This window comes from Pelodiscus sinensis, chromosome 27, assembly GCF_052426305.1.
Source record: "Pelodiscus sinensis isolate ZL-2025 chromosome 27, ASM5242630v1, whole genome shotgun sequence".
Lineage (NCBI taxonomy): Eukaryota > Metazoa > Chordata > Testudines > Trionychidae > Pelodiscus > Pelodiscus sinensis.
This window is the reverse complement of record NC_143078.1, coordinates 16940995-16962314: the sequence shown is the minus strand read 5'-3', so window position 1 is coordinate 16962314 and position 21320 is coordinate 16940995. Positions and strand designations below refer to the sequence as shown.

Here is a 21320-nt window from a genome sequence, read left to right as displayed (position 1 = left end):
CTTTTCCATCCATCTGCAGAATAAAATGTATCTGCACCAAGGCATGTATAAATGTACACCCCCAAAAGAAAGAGAACATAACTGAGGGTTCTTTGCTAATCAGTTGGGCGGCATTTGAATCTCTTCTGAGTAGCTGCACAGGCATGCAGCTTACAGGGTACACTGATCAGTTATGTCTGATCAAGAGTTGCCATTAGCCATGATCAGTAAGCAAACATGGGCATTGATAGTGCCTCTCCGGTCACCTGAAGAAGGTTCCTCTGGAGTGGAGATCCGGTTCAGCCTATCGCCCAGGTCCCATTAGCATGATCGGGCACTGGAGCCTACTCCTCAACTGCAGCGCCTCAGTGATGGCATGGCCAGTGACTGGAATATGAGGGGCATGCCAGTTGTAATGTCTCCTTCTTTCACACTTTTCAGTGGCCACATCAGAACAGCAGTTGGTGGCTCCACTGCGTCTGGTATGGGAAGTCAGAGTGGAGGAATCTGTGCGCATCTCTAAGCCGCCACCTCCATCCGTGGCTGGTGCCCCAGCACCTTCACCAGCAATCCAGTCTTCCTCACCGTGGGATGAGGTGGTCATGGGACCTTCCCCGGCTAGCCTGCTGGATTACTTTTGGGAGCCTCCAGCCCTTCTCCAGCACTTGGCTGAGAACTGGAGGATCAAGCTACAGGAGTTGGCAGAGCAAGAAGATTCTTTATGTTCTCTTGGCCATTACATGCACCTGGATCATCCTGCCTGTATGTGGTGGGGTCCTGGTAACAGCCAAGGTGTGGTGGAAGACCACCTTCTCTATCCCTCCAACGTCAAAATGGGCAGAGAAAAAATAATTTTTCTTTTAGTGATTGTTCTTGTCCATTCCCATCATTTGTGAACACACAGAGTGCACAGTGGCCAGAGAGATTTTTTTTTTCCACTTAGCAGCCCATTGGGTGAGCTGTGGAGCTCTCTGAAGTGACACCTTCGTGGAGTTGAATATAGGTTCCTGCTGGCATGACAGCTGCGTTGCTAAGTAGGGGTGAGTGAGAATGCTTTGCTGGAGTCTTAACAGGTTCTGCTGGGCAGCTGGAAACTCTCTACTAAGAATACTGGACTCAATTTCTTCAGTGATTTAGATAATGGCACAGAGGGTACACGTATAAGGTTTGCAGCTTGTACCAAGCTGGCAGGAGTTGCAAATGTGTTGGACAATAGGGTCACAATTCAAAATTATCTGGACACACTGGAGAAAAGGTCCGACTAGCAGAAGAAACTCTGTAAGAACTTGTAACTCCCAGACACAAATTTGTCCGGTGTCAGTTTCCCTGAGACCCAAGAAAAAAAATTCACTACCACCACCCAAGTGTAATTAAAAATAAATAAATAAATCCTTTTCCATGGAAGAGATCTCTTGGGAATAGCCTCCTTGAGGCAAAGCTCTCCCCCCATCCCAACCTCGGTTTTGTTTGGAGTTGGGAAAATAGAGGGAATCCACAGAGAACAATGGGACTGTGCTCCTCCCAGGTAATGTAGGCACGTAAGTTTAAGGACATAAAAATCAAGCAATACCAGTTAATCAAAATAAAAAGGAAAACACTGTTATCAAACAAGACTACTGTTGCAAGCATAGTATTGTGTGTTAAACAGCCATGGAGTGAAGTAGACTCAGGGAGAATCACTGGGTTATAATCCTTCATTACAAGAGACAAAACAATTAACCAGCTTAGACAGGATGTCTAAACCCCCAAACAAGGAAAACAATAAAACTTGACGGACTATTTAAACTTTTCCCTCTTTCAAGGAGTCCTTTCCTGGGAGAGCCATCTCCCTTGTTACCTGAGGAAAACTAATCTCAAAACAAAAGAAGAGCAAAGCGGGGGGGGGGGAACCCCTCTTGGTTTGAAATTCCTATCCGCTTTTCATTGGCTGAATGTCTAATGCCCCCTTCCTCAGGTGCATTTCCATAGTTGCTTAACCCTTTTCTGACTCTCCCGGTAAGTCAGACTGTCCTTAGCAGCTCCTATTCATGACAGCTGGTCTTCACCCTTCCCATGACAGTGTCATTTCTAAAAGGTCTGGAGCATCTTTACCTGCATATCTGCAACCCCATTCCCTCTTGGGACCTGCATCTTGTGCTGTCAGGGCTACTGGATCCTCGCTTCAAACCCGTCGCTTCCTGCTCCTTTCTGCTTCTATCCTGGAAGATCTCCTTGGTTGCTGTAAGTTTGACTATAGGGCGTCCAAGCCCAGGGCACTCACTTTAGAATCACCTGGCATGGTCTTCTATAAGGACAAGGTACAATTGCGTCCTCACCTGGCCTTTCTGCTTAAGCTCATCTCCCAGTTCCACGTTGGTCAAGTCATTAACTTACCAGTCCTTTGTCCAGAGTCTCATGCAATGGGGGAGGAGTGCATGCTACATACCCTGGGCATCAAGACAGGTACTGACCTTCTATATATATATATAGAACAAAGCAGTACCATAAATCAGCATAGTTGTTTATTGCTGCCACTGACGGGATAAATGGTGTCAACCCAGAGAATCTCATGTTGCCTCATGGCTTGCATTGTCTACTGCTGGCTGGCAAAGGTGCTCTCATCAGCAATTTCGACGACTCATTCAGTTAGGCACAGGTGTCATCAGTAGCCTTGCTGGTGCATGTGCCAATCCAAAGGATCTGTCGGGCCGCCACTTGGTCATGCGTCCACACGTTTGCATCACACTATACACTTAACCCAGCAAGCTGAAGATAACACTGGCTTTGGCAGAGCAGTGCTTCAAGCTGCAAGACTGTGAACTCTGAGCCCATCTCCGCAGGTACTGCTTGTGAGCCACCTACGTGTCTTAACTGCTGTTCTTTGAGATGTGTTACTCATGTCCATTCTATTACCCACCATCCTGCCCGCATTGTTGGCAAGAAGGAACTGAGAGGGTATAGGGCTGACAGTGCCTGATATATTGTGGCTTGAGTGCGGCATTCTAGATTGCACCAAAGCTGGCCCTACAGGTACCACTAAGACAAATTTCTGACAGCCGGGCATGTGGGAGTGCACACTGCTAGAATGCAATGGACATGAGCAACACCTCTCAAAGATCAAGAATTACAAAAGGTAGGTAACCTTTTTTTTTTTTTTTTTTTAAATACTCCCCATTGGAGTAGAGGTCTCCCTCCTAACTGTGGTGTCTGTTTAGATATCCTGGGACTTGATTAAATGTTACATTATTTGCCTGCCACTTTAGATTTGAATATTACATTCTTCAGTCTGATACACAACAGTCTTAGTATTTGATAACCAGATTAATAACAATAGATTAAATGGATGCGAGTGTTAAAATATTTCGATAACATTTGAGACTTGTCAAATATTGAATCGTAAAAAGAGAATTGAGGAATACAGAAAACATTATTGTGTAATACACCTTTCTGTTTCCTTTTCATCTAATATTCACTGTCTTAATTACCCATGGAACGGCTTATGTCTTGAATGAAGAAAAAAGTTTTTGTTTTTTTTAATAATTTTTCTTTTCTGATTGTTTATGAATAAGTATCTCCACCCTGATTTGATTGTACCCACTCTTTGGCCAGTCCAGTGCTTTCACCACAGACTGTACAATACTGTCTCTTGATTTAAACAGTCCTCCTCGGAGGGGGAGGGGGGCCATAGTCCATTAGCACTTGTATTGTAATCCTTGTTTTTCGTGATTGTTAAATTCTCCTTCAGATATGCTTTGTGCTGATACTGATCTTACTTTCTGGCAGTTCATAACCCTAAAGATACATGTCTTTAAATATACATGAATGCCAATATACTGGCTTCCCTGTTCCAAATACATGATCATAAGTCACTTCTTCTCTTTCACTTTTAATGACGGACTGAAGATTCTGTGGGTAATGGTTATCTGTCTTGAATTGATATTTTTGTGTCTTTAAGATGGCTTTTTTAATCCACAGATGACTCCAATGATATGTGGGAAGATCGAGAAGATGAAGAGGATGAAGATGACGGTTTAGCTGGACAACTTTTATCAGATATTCTTTCCACAAACAAATATGGTAATCAGAAGTGTTACATTCATTCTTCAGAAGATCAACCTGAGTAAAGCATTTGCAGCTCTGAAAGTTACATTTCTCCTGACAATTATTCGATATATAGTTAGGAGGGCAGGGAAATAGCCTGGAATGGAAGACTAGGGTTTGATTTGGAGAAAGGAAAGAGTTAACAATACATCCTGGACCAGACACTGTTCATAGGCTAGAAGATAAGAAACACAGCACCTTTTGAGTCTCAGGGTTTTCTTGGCTTAAAAAACTACTACATCACAGTTGTCACTGCAGTGCCTCATCATAGATAGTCTCAGGCTACATCTACAGTGCCTATGCAAATGAAGCATGAATTAGCATATTGCTATGCTTCATTTGCATAATTTATCCAAGCCGGTTTTGCCCAAAAATGAGCAGAGTGGATGGGGGTTTTATTGCGCAAAAACCCCATTTTTCACAAGATCCTTATGCCTCTCCCAGATCCTTATGCTACTTGAAGTCTTGTCTCAGCTGTGAGTGATTAAGGCTTCTGCACCTCCTTGTTCTGTCATTCTTCACTGGCCTTAGCCCATTTAAAATAAAAATTGCTGGTTTCTTTTAAATGGAATTTTTATCCAACATGACACTTCTGAGCTCCATTGAAATCTGTGGATCTCCTGGAGTTAGTCAGAGGCCTAGCAGGATGCACCATTTAAATGATAGTCTCCTCTCTCACTATAAACACTTGTGCTTTTGTGTTGACAGATGAGGATTACTATGATGATGATGAAGAGGATGATCCAGATGCATTAAAGGACCCTCTTTATCAAATAGATCTACAGGTGATGTATTTGAATGAGTTTTGCAATCTGATTCCCATTGCCTATTAGTTCTAGTTATTCATTATATCACAATGTGGAGCCCCTGAGCACTGCGAGGAGAGTACATTCAGAATTTTTATTTGGTTCACTGGTACTACTCTGGAAGTACCAAAGGATTTATATTATCATTATTATTTGTATTGCTATAGCACCTAGGCATGATGCAAGATCCTATTGTTCTGGGTGCTTTGCAAACAAACAGCCCCTGCCCCAAAGAGCTTCCAATATACATGACAAGAGACAACAGATGGATACAGACAGGAGCATGAGGAAATAATGGTCAGCAAGGTGAACAGTGGTTTCAGCACATCAACAGCATAACTCTGTCATTAGGGCAAAGGAGAGTGTTTAGGAGGGATTAAAGGAGGCTGAGGTAGTTTTGCAGATGTTATGGGAAATGCCTCCCGGGTGAGAAGGCAGCATGGAAGAAAACACCAAGACTCTTGTTTGAAAATTTAACCAGTGGGCCATGGAGGCTGCATGAGTCAGCTGGACACAAACAATCACAGCTTGATAGCAATTGAGAGATGAGGAATGTAGGAATAAAGTCCCTGAAAGTGAAGACCGGCAGTTCACATTTGGTGCGGTAGAAAAGGGGGGAGCAGTGGAGAGACTCAGAGGGGTGACGTGGTAAAAGCAACAAGCAAGGAAAAGGTGCTTTCTGTGACTTATCTGTGCTGTGGGAATGACCTACAACTTAGAAATGCATTTTTTTATGAAAGATAGAAATTGATTGGGAGTGACTAGCCCTTGTTATAGCATGTAGGATGTATCCAGGGGAGCGACTGTCACACTGGCATAGTTTGTGTCTGAAGCTTTGTTAGGGGTCTCTGCAGCTCCTCAACTTTCTCTGACTTAATTATCCTAAATAACTGTCATCTAAAAATTCTCCCAGTTCACTCTCACCCCCTTTTTCTCGTTTGATTGGTTATACATTGGGCCTATTGTGAAACTTGGAGGCACTCTGCTATTAGCCTTCATGTTTGATTCATGACAGTACTTTGCCTCTTGCCCCGACTGCTTAGTTTCTTTAATAGCCTGTTAAGATGGACCTTATCAAAGAAGAAGTTTAAACTGATTCATAGATTCTAACATCCAAAAGGACCTTTATCATCATTTAATCTGACCTGTATAACAGGCCACAGGACTTCTATGAATTAATTCCTGTTTGACCTAGAGCAGTGGTCCCCAACCTTTTGGGGCTGCTCGGAGCCCAGAAGCGGGACTGCGCATGCGCTGTGCGCTTGGAGGCAGGGCCGTGCATGCGCCTAGGGCGCAAGAATGGCTCGGGCTGACCCTGGTCACTAGGCGGGTACACATAAATACCCTGGTGGGCGCCATGGTGCTGTCAGGCACCGCGTTGGGGACCACTGACCTAGAGTATCCTTTTTGGAAGAACATTTAAAAGTTTTTAGTAATCGAGTCCACCACAACCAGTGCTTAATTTGTTTAAAAAAAAAAAAAAAAAAAAGCCTGGTCTCAAGTATTAAAAATGGTGTCTTCTGCACAGCATGATCTCATAATCATTGTGAATGTGGGTCATGCCTTGCACGCCACCGACAGAAAACATGCCAGGGCTGAGCACCAGCATGTAAAAGAAAGCAAGGCACAGATTAAGCTCTGACCACAATCCTAGGTAAGTTATTTTAGTGGATAATTACTTTCATTGTTAAAAATTTGTTCCTTATTTCTAGTCTAAATTTGTCCAGCTTCAACTTTCAGCCATTGAATTTAGTTATACCAATCCCATAAACAAAGGTTTATCTTCTGTTACCAAATTTCTATTCCTCCCGCCAACTAATTCTTTTAGAAGTTAGTTTGACATGTTTAGAGAATTTTGATAAATTAGTAAGAAGCAATCTTCCTTGGCATAGTATTATATTCCAAATGTTTATTCTTTTATTTATCATTTAAATCAATTTACCAGGAACAGAGGTAAGACTTTACACCAAACGTTACCCTTAGACTTACACGCGCACGCACACCCGTCACCAAAAAATCTTCCACATACATTTGAAATGGAAATAGTTGGAAATCTGTGGCTAAGGATAAAAGATGTTTTTAAAAAGAAATGTCATAATAGAGGTCTGCTATCAACCACTTAACCAGGAAGAAGAGTGAATGAAGGTCTTTTTAAAAAAAAAAAATACAAAAAACTAAGTTATTTTAAGTATGAGACTTGGTATTGATGAGGGACTTCAGCTATCCAGACATTTCTTGGGAAAATAATACAGCTATTATAATGCAACTAGGGGAGAGACTGATCTAGATTTGATTTTGAGCAATAGGAAGGAACTGGTTCAGAATTTGAAAGTGGAATGCAATCTGGATAAAAGTGATCATAAAATGACAGTCCATGATTATAAGGAATGGAAAGAGGGAAACCCGCAGAATAATTAAAATTGATTTTTATGAAGACATACTTGCAAACTCAGGGAGCTGGTAGGGAAGATCCCAAGGGAAGCAAGCCTTAGGAAGAAAATGGAAGAGTTGGCAGTCAAAAAGATAGGTAGCAAGCCTTGAGACCACCCTGGCTTAATCAGGAGATCTTCAGTGGTCTAAAACTCAAGAGTTCTACAAAAGTGAGAACTAGGTGAAATTCTGAAGATGAATTAAAAAAACCCCACAAATACGTAGTTAGAAAAAACAAGGCACAAAATGAGATTAAACTAAATAGTAAGAGAGGGTAAGCGAGAACATTTCAAAAATACATGAGAAGCAAGAGGAAGATCAAGGACAAAGTAAGCATGTTGCTCAGTTTCACAGGTGGGAGAGGAGGGGTCGAGGAATAATAGAAAATGTAGAAATAGTGTAAGTATTATGAGCCTTTTTTATTTTTACCAGAAAAGAATCGGATCAAATACCAATGAAAATTAGGTAGGATTCAAGACTAAAATAGGAAAAGAACAAGTTAAAAATTAGTTGGACCAATTAGATGTCTTCAAGTTGAGACAGAAAATATCATATTGCATATATGCATAAATACATGATACACCCTAGGGATGTTAAATATCAGTTAATTAAATAGTCAAGTAACCTCATTTATTCTTATTGGTTAATCAACTATTCTATAATTCCAGTACAATCTGGCATCACTCTTGAGGAGCCCTCTGACACTCTGTGCTGCTGCCTCTGCCTCGGGATGTCAGGTGGGAGCTGGTCTGTGAGGGGAACCAGTTGAAAAACCAAGACACACCAAGACCGGCTGTCGCCCTGTGCTACTGTCTCTGATAAAGAGGCAGCAGCCACTGTTTTGGAGGGTGGGTCTTAGCTCCCAGACCCAGTGCGTGCCAGAATTCAGACAGACTGCCTGCCCACCTAGCTCCTAATATGCTTTAAAAGCAGAGCCACTGCAGGGGTAAGTCCCAGACCCATCTCAAGACAGGGCTCAGCCAGGCTGCTGGCCAGCCTGCTAAAAAATTTAGGGAAATGCATGTAGTCTATAGCATTAGCCCATAAGCTTTTGCTTATCGGTTAATTGGTTAATCGACTACACTATTATATCCCTAATATACCCACTTCTTTAATGTGTGCAGGTGTAGTTGCCCTGTCTAAAAAAAAATTTAGAATTGGAAAAGGTTCAGAAAAAGGCAACAGAAATAATTAGGGAGATGGAACAGTTTCCATGTGAGGAGAGATTAATGAGATGGGGACTTTTCAGCTTGGAAAAAACTCAAGGGGGACATGAGAGATTTTTGAGATCATGACTGGTGTGGAGAGAGTAATGAAGAGTTATTTACTCAGAATACAAGAACTTATGGGGTCACTAAATGAAATTAATGGCATCTGCTTTAAAACAAAGTGTTTCTTCATACAATTGTGTTGAACTGTGGAAATCTTTGCCAGAGTATTCTGAAGGCCAAGAGTGCTTATTTTTTAAAAAAAAAACCACTAGCTAAATTCATGGAGGATAGGTTCATCAATGGATATTAACCAGGATCGACAGGAACAGCCTCTGTCAGAAGCTGGTAATGAGTGACGGGATGAATCACTTGATTCCCTGTTCTGTTCATTCCCTCTGCGGTACCCAATGTTGGTTACTGTCAGAAGACAGGACACTGGGCTGTGTGGACCTTTGGTCTGACCCAGTATGGCCATTCTTATGGCCGAGTCAGCAGAGCCTGATGAAATTTGTCCTAGAATACTCAAGGAGCTGACTTAGAAGATAAGCCACCAGTAATTATCTTTGCAACTTATGGAAGATAGGAGAGGTGTGAGTCTGTGATGTTTCATATTTATTACCAGACAAGGCCAAGTTTGCTTAATTAGTGCAGTGCTTGGGTGTTATGGCCTAAATAAACCATAGGGCTTTATGCTGAACCAAGAGAAGATATATTACATAACCGTCTTAATGACTTGTCACAATGTATATGTGAAATGGGTCAAAATTAAAGCTGTGCAGACCACCTAAGTTTCAGGCATTTCCTGATTTTTAGTGCTTGACTTTGCCACTTAACACTTTTTTTTTCAGAAAAAAAACAACAAATGGTCTGGAAGCACTTTATAGACTAACAAAACATGATTGTAGATGGTATCTTGAGCTTTCGTGGGCACAGCCCACTTCTTCCGAATTTCCTAGTTTAAAAGAACAAATAAGTTCTAGCACATGCAAATCTGAGGCATTTCAACTTCTTTTAAAAAAAAATCCAGTTAAATAACATTGAAATTGCTGCAAAAGCACATGGGGACTGAATTGAGGCTGTGTAGGAATCTTAATTTTGGCATTTCCCGACTCTTGAATACACGACTTTGCAACCTTACCATTCTTTTTTGGAGTTTCTGATTAAAAAAAAAAAAAATCCATCACATGAAACCGTATTCAGTCCTGCTTTGAGCATTAGCAGGGTTTTGACCATGTACCATACCAACTGTGTTAAGGGAGTAACTGATAGCAGTAGCATGCTGCCATCCTCTGTGTGGCCAGCGGGTTTCACCAGGTTTTGCCACGAGGAAAGGGAAGTATAAACTGTGGAGTCCCAGGTTCCTTCAGTTTCTACAAAGGAGTGTGCCTTTCTGCCCTGCTACCACCTTTAACACTGTCTCTGTGCTCCTGTCTACCCCATCTCTACCTCCTCTGCACCTATCGTGTCCTGCTTTTCTGCCTGCTTTTATCCTTCCAACTGTTGTCCTCTTCCCTCCGTCTACTGTAACCTCCTTTCACCACGTTTCCCCTTATTCCTCAGCCCTCTGCGGCAGCCTGTTTTCTTCTGACTTCTGGTGAGGGGATGAACAATGTGAAATTTTCATTACGGAAAAACTAAGCATGTATTTAAGAAGGAAACTGCTGGACTAAAGTGTATTAAGTTATGTCATAGTTTGTCAGGGAACAACAGAAGCTTTGTCATTTGTGACTTTTTGAACTAGCTGTGACACAATACATTCTGCTACAGGGAAGTCCTGGGTTGTGGGGAGATGGAGTGAGTAATCAGTCAGAATCTAGGAAACAGATTGTAATAATGCTTCTTTCCACTGCAGAGCGTACTCATAGACACCTCCCAATGCTCTGTCTTGAGTAAATGATCTGACTGGCTCTGTGTTCCCTGACCTATGCCTTGGTTAGAGCTTGGGAACCCCATTTGGCTTGGTCTGTTTGGCATGTACTTAGACCATACTGCATTAGGCATCTGTCTTATCAGCTGAGCACAGTATCCCTTTCCCCTCCACTCTTCGTTTGTGCTCGTTCACTTTGTCTTCTCTCACATTATGCAATTGTAATGTCCAAAGTAAAGCAATGATAGATGTATTGAAATATGTTAACTATGTCCTTTGTCATCTACCTTCTAGGCTTATCTCACTGATTTCCTCTGTCAGTTTGCACAGCAGCCTTGCTATGCAATGTTCTCAGACCATCTCAATGAGAATGAGAGAAGAGTGCTTCAGGCCATTGGCATATGAACTGTATTGACATAGCTGGACAATATTTTTCTAGCTTATTCCATGTTTTGTGATTAAACATGAAACTTTTTCCAGTGTTCACCTGTTACAGATGTGATCTTCCTCATCCCGAAGTATTGAGCTTTGTCTTACCATGACTCTGTAAAGGGAAGGATTATTGAGAACACCGAAGACAAGACTGAGCTTTGCACTCTATCACCAGGGGAACACTTTTGTTTTCCACCAAAACAACAAAAAACAAAAAAACACCTTTCCAGGAGGTCCTTAAAATAATGTGTCCTTAAATATTTTTTAAAAACTTTATATTTGCCTCTGAAGAGGCATATAACTGAGTTTCACACAACACAGTTGGACAAAATGAGAGCGGAATCAGGTCTTTTGTAGGTTGCTTGGATGTATTTTGAGACTTTGAAAGTTTTGTTTTTCTTCGCACTTGCATAACACTTAACAGGGTAAAATGTTGATCTTACCATGTGACTTTTCTATAAAACTACAGACACTTTTATCAAAGAGATGCCTAAACAATATGGACTCTGTTTACAAGAATTTGGATTGGAAGCTGTAATAAAACTAAATGAACATCTTGTTTCGTATTGTGGGTGGGAGTTTCTATCTAGTCTTTAACTTTGCAACTTTGCGAAAGCTTTTGTATGCACATGCTGACAGGAAGCTACCACTTCAGTCTTAATTCTGGTGGAATGTGGCTACTGAAGACTGGTTTTACTCAATACAAACCATCATAATTGTTTAGGGAGAAAATACATGTAACTTCTTTATTCCATAAAACTGGTTCTCTGAAATACTTCACTACTTCCTTCACACTACTGAGATGTATATGAAGTGGGCAAGCTATAGTCCACAAATTAGTATGTGTATTTTTATAGGATGGTAAAATAACATTACAGACTTATTTATGCAAATATACAGAGCAATGTATCTCATAAAACTTCTTTGCCTATTGTTCCCTATTGGGGAAAACGAAGATAAAAGTACTAAAATATATCCTAGCATGAACAGATTCATAGAAGGAAATAATTAAATTTTTTACACATTTGCCCGTTAAAGCTTCTCCTTTAATTGTTCCCTAGAGACTATTCACCTGGTTTGCTATTGGCCCTCTAGGCAGGAGGGGAAACCTGTAACTGCCTCTGCAGCTTTCATATCTTTTTAGGCAGAATGAGAACCATTTTCCTGTATGGTCCATCAGTTAACTCTCTTCTGTTGGTCTTTTAGTTTGGGAGGTGGGAGTTATAAAGGAACCTAGTACAAGGCCGTACGTCTTCACAAAGCTTGTATGACCTCAAGCCCTGCTGAACTTACTAAGATGTGGCTCTTCTTTTCCTCAGCTGAAATAAAAATTAACTCTCCTTTTTAGTAACCCAGGGAAAGCTGATGCTCCTAGTTTATTTGTTAATGTTAACATTTAAAAAAATGCAACAGGACTGCCCCGACCTTCCTGAAGCAATGATGGAAGGAGAAGAGACACTACATTCTGTCATTGCATGTGAATGGAGTAAAAAGGGTTGAGTGCTGTAGGATATCTTCTGCAATATCTGACTTGTGTGCCAAACTTGCTTTCTCAGTCTCTCTCTCTCTCTCTGAAATCCTGAGGTTAACTGTGCTGAAGAATCAGATGGTTCTTTCCTGAAATTAGTAATAGAAGATACATAATGCTGTAGCATTTCTTTAGCATGATAGCTGATGAAGTTTTGCTCCTGAATGTTAAGAGGGCCTGTTGTAAAACACTGGTGCCCTGGTGCTGAAAATGTAAGGCATATCTCAACCACACGGAATGCAGGAAGGAGCCATCAGATATTGCTTGATGATATCCCATACACTGGAAACAGGGCTCTAAAATAGTCATGCACACTTCCAGGTAAGTGAAGGGCCAGATGTTTGAGGGTAGCAGTGTGTTTTGTGGCATGGAAATGAAGTATGTTAACTAACGAGTAATATACTAGTTGAGAAGATGATAGAATTTCCATTGACTTAGTCCATAGGCACTTCCACATTCTTTCTTTGAAATGTACAAGAGCCCCAAGAGGGGCTCTTGTACATTTCAAAGGAGGAATGCAGAACTGGGTGTGCAGCCCAAGGCCTGCAGGAAGTCCTGCTGACTCTGGGCTCCATGAGGGTGCTTACCCTTTGAAATGCACAAGAGCAGTGCGCCAGCTTTGAAATGTACAAGAGTCCCCAGCAGGGGGCTCCTGTGTATTTCAAAGCAGAAACACCTGCCTGGGGTCAGCGGGGGACTCAGTCTCCCACTGACCCCAGGCACCATGCTGTGCTCCCAGTTTGAAATGACATGTGGAGCCTGGAGTCAGCTGGGGACCCCAGGATCTGCACAGCATTCCCTAGAACCCGGGATCAGCTGACCCCAGGCTCTGCATGCTTTGAAATGCTGTGCTGGCGCCCGGGATCAGTCCCTAGCTGATCCTGGGCTCTGCTGGCATTTCAGAGTGGCAGTGCTGCATGGAGCCTGGGATCAGCAAGGGAGTCTCCAGCTGACCCCAGGCTCCATGTGGGGTTGCCATTCTGAAACACCGGCGTTTCAAAGGGGTAGCACCACATGGAGCCTGGGCGTGGGCTCCATGTGAGGCTGCCACTTTGAAGTTACCTTCTCTTCTCTCTCCCTTGTTGCCCCTACCTGTAGAGGCAGCAGGGGAGGGGGAATTGACTAGTCCTTTACATCTTCATAGTTGTTAAACTTATTTCTGGTTTATAATCCAGTTTGTAACTTCTAATTTATGCTAGAAATGTGGTCTAACATAAATCTCTAATGTCCTCTACAGTGCTGTGGGGGAGGGCATTAGAACAGCCTGCCCACCTCCAAGGTTTTCCAGTAAAGCCTGTGGTATGGGGCTTATTCTGGGTCTAAGTGTAACTGGGGATTTGGGGTAGGAAGGAAAAAAACTAAATGCTCCAGTGTCTGTCCCTTTGAGCTGTAATAAGGCAGTGCATTCAGTTCTGGGCACCAATGTACTGATGGACAACAGGGCTCTTGTAGGAGAGTGACAGAAATGATCCGGGGCTGTGTTAGGAGGGAATGACCAGAAAAGGTACATAGATACCTGTTAGCTGATTGATGCCTAGGGAGAGAGAGCACAAGTAGGATTGTTGAATATGGCAAAGCATGGGGGGAGGAAAATCATTAGGAATAACTGAATTCACTTAAGAAAAGGAGGGAAACACTTAGGTAGTAGATGAGGAAAAATTTTGTGTACCTGCCATGCTATAGTGACTAATCTCCAGGTGGGTGGTGGTCTGGGAATGAGGACCGGTCTGAGTTCCAGTCTTTCCCAGCCCTACTGGACTATCGGGGTTGGGAGAGATTTTGCTGGAGCCGTGTTTGTGTAGGAATAGCTATTGCTTCAGAACTGGTTGGATACCAGGGTGCTCCAGGGTTGGGGTTGCAGTAAGCAGGGGCGCTACCTTTCCATGGAAATCACCTAGATTTCAGATCTTGAAATAAATTCCCAGACCGTCCAGTATTTGAGCTTTCTGGTTGGGAAACAAATTGAGAAAATAGAAATGTCCGGTATTTTCTAAATTAGATGCCCTGTAGATTGTGATGTCAGGGCAAGTGCGTCGGGTATTTTTGTTTAAACCATGTGACAACCCTATTCCCAAATGTGTTGGGGGAAGGGTCTGAAAGCAGCGCGGCCAGCTGGCGCCGTTCTACCTGGGCCTGGTAACACGCTCTTGTTCCAAACGCCACCTGAGCGCCCCAGGAATTCCCTGGCTCCAGCCCGCCAGTCCCTGCACCTGCCTGGCGTGGCGCGTGGGGGGAGGCCCCTAGCCCACGTGTGCCGATGCCCCGCCCCCTCCCCAAGTGTCCGGGAGCCAGCAGCCTCTGTCTGTCGCCCAAGACGCGGGGCATGCTGGGAGTTGCAGTCTCTTGGTGGCGCGGGGCACGCTGGACCGCCGGCGCTACTGCGCATGCGCCGGGCTGTGGGTCCGGGCCTTCCTGATGGCGATGGCGGCGGTCGGGGTCCCCTCCGTGGCGGGGCCCGGGAGCTCCAAGGTGGCGCCCAGCGTGGACTTTGACCACAGCTGCTCGGACAGCGTGGAGTATCTGACCCTCAACTTCGGGCCCTTCGAGACCGTGCACCGCTGGCGCCGCCTGCCGCCGTGCGACGAGTTCGTGGGGGCCAGGTGAGGCGGCGGAGGAGCGCGCGCCGGGCGGGACGGCGCCGAGGGGCCAGGGACTGAGGGGGCGGGGCTGGCGCTGAGGGGCCAGGGACTGAGGGGGCGGGGCTGGCGCTGAGGGGCCAGGGACTGAGGGGGCGGGGCTGGAGCTGAGGGGCCAGGGAAGAGGGGCGGGGCTGGGGCTGGCGCTGAGGGGCCAGAGACTGAGGGGGCGGGGCTGGAGCTGAGGGGCCAGGGAAGATGGGCGGGGCTGGGGCTGGCGCTGAGGGGCCAGGGACTGAGGGGGCGGGGCTGGTGCTGAGGGGCCAGGGACTGAGGGGGCGGGGCTGGAGCTGAGGGGCCAGGGAAGAGGGGCGGGGCTGGGGCTGGCGCTGAGGGGCCAGGGACTGAGGGGGCGGGGCTGGCGCTGAGGGGCCAGGGACTGAGGGGGCGGGGCTGGCGCTGAGGGGCCAGGGAAGAGGGGCGGGGCTGGGGCTGGTGCTGAGGGGCCAGGGAAGAGGGGCGGGGCTGGGGCTGGCGCTGAGGGGCCAGGGACTGAGGGGGCGGGGCTGGAGCTGAGGGGCCAGGGAAGAGGGGCGGGGCTGGGGCTGGCGCTGAGGGGCCAGGGACTGAGGGGGCGGGGCTGGTGCTGAGGGGCCAGGGAAGAGGGGCGGGGCTGAAGGGTCTTGGGAGAGCGGCTGGGTCAGGGTGGCGACTCCCCATACCGGTGTCTGACAGACTCTCTCTCTCTCAGGCGCAGTAAACACACTGTGGTTGCCTATCGGGATGCCATCTATGTGTTTGGTGGTGATAATGGGTAAGTGTTCCTGCCTTGGCTGGCCCCAGTAATGTTGGTGCCAGGCAGCTTCCCTGCTGGTCCTGCTCCTGTCACGCTTGTTAATGTTAGATGGAGGCTGTGCAGCCACTGAGCTTTAGACTGAACATTCTGTAGAGTGGACATGCAGGTTGTATTGACAACCCACAATTCTATTGTTACTAGGGTTTGGGACTTTTTAAGTGATTCTGTACCTGTGGCTACTCTGTGACACTTGTATTATAGCAGCATCCTACTCAGCTGTTTACTGTCACCATCTAGCCCTTTCAGTTGCAGACAAGGCACTCTTATTCAGTCCTTTGTCCCCTCAAGATTAGGTGTCAAAGGTGCTGCACTTCAAACCAGTCTGATCCTATGCTTGTGCAGAATTGAGCAGGCTTCCTCACTAGAAGTATGAGACACTAGTACTTTGGGCTCTTCACTGGTTATCTGTTTGTCTCCTGGTCTAGCTTATAAGGTGATTATGATTTCTAAAGCTTATCTGAAAGAGTGCTTCTCTCCATCAGTCATACTGCCAGGTCAGCAGGAGCTGGAACCCTCCTCTTTTAGCTCTCCCTTAAAAGAAGGGTCAGAGGCTATCAGGGAATTCTCAGTGAAGTGTCTGAGGCTCTCTTGTTTCCTCACATTGGTCTGAAATAGGCTGAATGTAGTGATCTTTGTGGTAGGGATGTGAAAGATTCATTGGCAAGCATCACCCTTAAAAGCTGATGCTTACTGGTTCTGATTAACTGGTGGGGCCTGGAATAAGGCATGCTAGTGACTAATCATCTAGTCGACTGACCAATAAGCAGGAGCTTATCGATTAGAATTATTCATTAATCGCATCCCCCCCAGCTGGTGCTCTGCATTGCACAGCCTGGGGAAGCCATTTGTGAAGGAGCTGAGTTGGTCCCTGCTCCACGCATTTTTTTTTTCATTTTTCAGCACACACCAGCGCTAGCTGCCGCTCTGCATTGCCCGGTCTAAGGAAGCCACTCAGTCGGTCCCTGCTCCACTCATTTCTTTTCATTCAGCCGTGTGTGTGTGTGTGTGTGTGTGTGTGTGTGTGTGGTTTAAGAATGTTAAATATCGGTTAATTTACTAGTCAAGTAGTCGATGGAATTTCCATCCACTTGTCGATAGGCACTTCTATGTTCCTCCTTTGAAAATCCCAGCTGACCTGGGGCTCCATGCAGTGCTGCCGCTTTGAAACACTATACCAGGTCAGCTGTGCAACACTGCCTTTGAAGTACCTCCTCTTCCTTCTCCTTTTGCTGCCTCTATCCAATAGAGGCAGCAAGGGGGCGGGGAATCGATTAGTCAACTCAACTATCCGTTAAGCATTTGCTTATTGGATAGTCAACTAGTCGACTAGTCCTTAACATCCTTAGTGTGGTGATGAATGAAAAGAAATGCTTGGAACAGGGACCGACTCAGCGCCTTCGCTGATGGCTTCCCTAAGCTGTGCAGTGCAGAGCAGCAGCTGAGAAGGTTATGCTGTGAACTGGCATTAGCCAAACTGAGTGCTGGTATTGCCTAACCCTTCTCGACTAGTCGACAGAAAATCTGTTGACTAATCAATTAGAAAAGTAATCACAGGGGGCTGCTCTAGTCCTGAGGAGCATGATGAGGACAGAGGCTGCTCTGGGAATACGGAGCTTCCTCTGTCTGCATCAGGTCCGGGTGCATCGCAGGCAGAACCTGCTGCAAGAATCCAGCTGTCTACCCAGCTCCTTTTTGCTCAAAAGCCTCTTGCACAAAAATGGCTGCTAATTAATTATGCAAAAGAAGCACATTCTACTCTGCACTTCATTTGCATAAGCTTTTGTGGAAGAAGGCTGCAATAGAGATGTAGCCGTGGGGTGGTAGATGGAATGTACATCCCCATCTTGGCACCCAACTACCTTGTAAAGGAATATATAAACCACAAGGGTACTTCTTGATGGTGCTGCAGGCACATGTGGATCTTAAGGGCTGCTTCACTGACATCAGAGTGGGATGGTTGGGAAAGGTGCTAGATGTGCACATCTTTAGGAACTCTCCTCTCTTTAAAAAGCTTCAAGCTGGAACTTTCTTCCCAGACCAGAAAATTAACATCAGAAGCATTGAAATGCCAATAGTGATTCTTGGAGACCAAGCCTATCCCTTGCTTCCGTGGCTCATGAAGCCCTACACAGGAAGCCTGGACACAATAAGGAGCAGTTTGACTACAAGCTGAGCAAGAGCAGAATGGTGGTAGAATGTGTGCTTTTGGGTGTGTAAAGGGAATGTTTTGGAGTCTGACCTATTAAAAGCAACATTCCCATTGTTGTGGCAGCCTGCTGTGTGCTCCATAATATTTGTGAGAAGAAGGGGGAAAGTTATGTGTCAGGGTTGGGGGCTGAGGTGCAGACCTAGCCAGTGATTATGAGCAGCTAGGCACTGAGGCAATAAGGAGAACACAGTGAGGAGCATTACAAATCAAGAGAGGCTGTGGAAGATAGCTTTATAAATGGCTGGATTTGAGAGTTAAGCATGTTGCTCTTCACGAGGTGCCCTTGCATTCAGTGTGCTTGCCTGTAAATACCCTTCTCTCCCCCCCCCCGCCCTTCAGCACAACCAATAAAGAGACTGTTTTTTAGAAATCCTGTGTTTTTATTTAGGGAACAAAGCAGGTACAGAAAAGGAATTGAGGACAGGAACTTTGATGTTTGTGTGAGTGTGTTACTATTGCAGAAAGGGACAGTGTTTTGTTTTGTGATGCATCCCTGAGGATTGACTCCTCCACCTCTCCCCTGGATTCTAGGCCCCGGGAGAGGAGGCTGTGGAACTTGATGAAGAAGGATGATTGGTCTGCAGGGGCTGGAGGTGTGCATGTAGGTGTCCTGGAAAGCTGCCATGCATTCCATCATATCTACCATGGAGAACAAGACTCTCTTGGTTCCTTACTTCAGGTTCCCTGCACAGTCTCCTGTCCTGACGCTCTGTGCTCCTCTCCTCTGGCAATGTATTCCTTCACTTGCTTGAACATCTCATCTCTTGTCCATTTTTGTCTGCAGATTTGTGCCAGCCAGATAGCTGGGGGAAGTGAGAGCGTGCACAGCAGGCTCACTGCTATTCCCGCTGTGAAAAGTGAAGCCCAGACTTTTCTGGAGATTCATTGTGGAGTGTAAAACCTAATCTGTTACAATAAAAAGAAGGTCTGTCTAAAGACAACAGTGATGCATTATGTACAAGGCCACAGTTATGTTTTTAAGTGGCCACTATGCAGCAGGTACACCACAGAGTTCTTAGGAGAGCAGCTGGAATTGACTGGGGGCCAGCATGGAAAGGGATTGGCCAGAACATGAGCCTGTGGGAGGGAGGAGACTGGGTGTGGTGGCAGGGAAGGGGCTCACATGGTGCCATGTATTTGGCACACACTGTTTGCAGGGAGAGTGCATCTTTCCCTTCCCACAGGAGCATGCAGGCAAAGGTTGGGAGAGAGAAGTGCGTCCTTGTGTGACAGGGCAGGGGCTCAAGCCACAGCTCATTGATGATGAGCAAAACGAGGTTTACTGCAGAGGCATTGACTAATAGCTTCCCCTGCTTCATCCAGGTTGCCATGTGTGACGTCAGTCTTTCAATCACACAGAATGATAGGGAGCGGATGCTGACTGAATATGGCCAGGAACCTTATACTATAATCCATTGTGCTGCAGTGATGCCAGACCATTTACTGCTGGCTTGGTGTGCAAAGGTGTCCTATCATGGAGGACGGAATAAGGCAGGTCTCCCCAGAAACTTTGTGAGATGGAGTAAAGAGTTTCTCTGTGAGAGCTTTATGGAGATGTGCAAGATTGCAGGGAAGATTCCCGCTCCATCTCCCAGACACATTAACAAGCTGGTCTGGGGATCCTTCACTGTGCAGGCACAATGGCCACCACAAATCACACCCAATTGCCTTAACCCACTTTTAGAATAATAAAAAATGTGAACTCATCAGAAGAGCCCTCCCCAGGATCAGTGCCTGACAGTGAGATGTCCTGGGAGTAGGGGATTGCCTCCAAAGTTATAAAAAGTTCTTGGCTGTCAGTTGCCCCTCTCACCTGCCAACCATTCTCCTCCTCTTCCTCATCTACACTGTCCTCCATGCTGCTGCTTCAGCAGTGTCTTGGGTGCCCTAGAGAAGCGGGTCAGCTCCGCCCTTCAAAGATCGCTTGTAACTGCTCATCGAAGCAGCATGTTTGCGGTGATAATCCAGGCCATCATTTTGCCTCCTTTTTTCCTTTGGTATGACTTATTTATTTTCAGCTTATTTATTTTCTCTCAGCACTGCTAGGATATGCCAGGAATGCCCTTCTCCAATATGTCATTTGCAATATTGGTGTACATCAGTGGTCTCCAACTTTTTTATGTCCAAGATCAATCTTTAAATGACAGAACAAACCAAGATCTACCACCCCATCCTTCCCCCAAAACCTCACCCCCTCCTTGAAGCCCCGCCCTCTGTTCTCCTCTTCATCACTTTCTATCCCCAGCCCTTATACACTCTTAGGGTATGGCTACACTGCCACTTTTTTTTCTATTCTGTCTAGACTGGGCCAAATGTCAGAAAAACCCCTTCTTTCGGAAGCCCCTTTATTCCTCATTGAATGAGGAATACAGGGGTTACCTAAAGAGCATGTTTGCTGTTCCGCTAAGAAAAGCGGAAGAACAAATGCATCCCTGGACACAGAACAGTTTTTCCGGGATACCTCTGGAATCCCGGAAAAACTCCTGTAGTCTAGCCATATCCTCACTGGATTGAGACAGGATGTGTGGGCTCTGGGGTGGGAATGAGGGATTTGGGTGTGGAAAGGGGTGAGAGGTTCAAGGTCTGGGAGGGAATGTAGATGCAGGAGGAGGTGGAGAAGGGGATGCTGGCTCGCGGAGGAGGCTCAAGAATGGAGAGTGTTGGGTTTGGGGTACTGAGCAAACCACATGCTTGTGGATGTGAGGGTGCGGGAGTTTGGGTTGGAGTATGTGAGGGGTTCAGGGCAGGGAGGTTGGGAGTAAGATAGGCAGTGTGTGGATGGTTCAGGAGTGTTGTGGCAGAAGACTGAGGATGTGGGGCTGCAGGAGTTTAGGGATGTGAGAGGCTCAGGAAGGGGGTTCCAATGTATGATAGGCTCAGATTTAGAGTCCGGGACAGGGATACAGGAGTGTTATAATGCTACGGCCAGATGGGTGCTTGGCCCCAGTTGGGGGTTTGTTGGCCAGGCTTCATTTTTAAATAAAATATTATGTCAAATACAGAAAGTTTCAGCATTGTCTTTATTTATGAGAAGGGCGGGGAACCTGTTTTGAGTCAGGGGTCACTGACCCACAGAAAAGTCAGTTGGGGCCACACAAGTGAGATGTAAAAAAACCCCTCCTCCAACCTTCCCCTCCCCCCCCCCCCCAAACCTCACTAATGTGGCCCTGTGGCGTAGTGGGGGGCTGTCTGCTCTGTGACCCGGGGTCCCCCTGCGCTGGGATGGGGGATTCTCACTGACTGTCCCAAATGTGGATTAACCCAGACACCCAGGCTCAGCCTCTCAGGGAGAGACAAAGGGAGGAGGGTGGAGACCAGCACCTGGCTGGGGGGCAGGGCTCAAAGA

General features: G+C 45.7%; 2 protein-coding genes across 4 annotated transcripts in view; both read left to right on the top strand.

Moving 5' to 3' along the window:
• IPO9 (importin 9) overlaps positions 1 to 11364 on the top strand; it is a 117151-nt gene extending 105787 nt beyond the window's left edge. The window contains exons 22-24 of the mRNA XM_075910552.2: positions 3934 to 4035; positions 4768 to 4844; positions 10668 to 11364. Coding sequence (XP_075766667.1) covers positions 3934 to 4035; positions 4768 to 4844; positions 10668 to 10778 — 290 coding nt within the window. The 3' untranslated portion in view covers positions 10779 to 11364. The remainder of the gene's footprint in view (positions 1 to 3933; positions 4036 to 4767; positions 4845 to 10667) is intronic.
• Positions 11365 to 14665: 3301 nt separating this feature from the next.
• LZTR1 (leucine zipper like post translational regulator 1) overlaps positions 14666 to 21320 on the top strand; it is a 116433-nt gene continuing 109778 nt past the window's right edge. For 2 of the 3 annotated variants that reach the window (XR_016347980.1, XM_089773715.1), the window contains exons 1-2: positions 14666 to 14933; positions 15661 to 15723. Coding sequence is in view for 2 of the 3 variants with exons in the window: in XM_089773715.1 (XP_089629841.1) it covers positions 14749 to 14933; positions 15661 to 15723 (248 nt within the window). In the remaining variant the exon portion in view is untranslated. The remainder of the gene's footprint in view (positions 14934 to 15660; positions 15724 to 21320) is intronic. The other variant, XM_075910554.2, reaches the window with a different exon arrangement.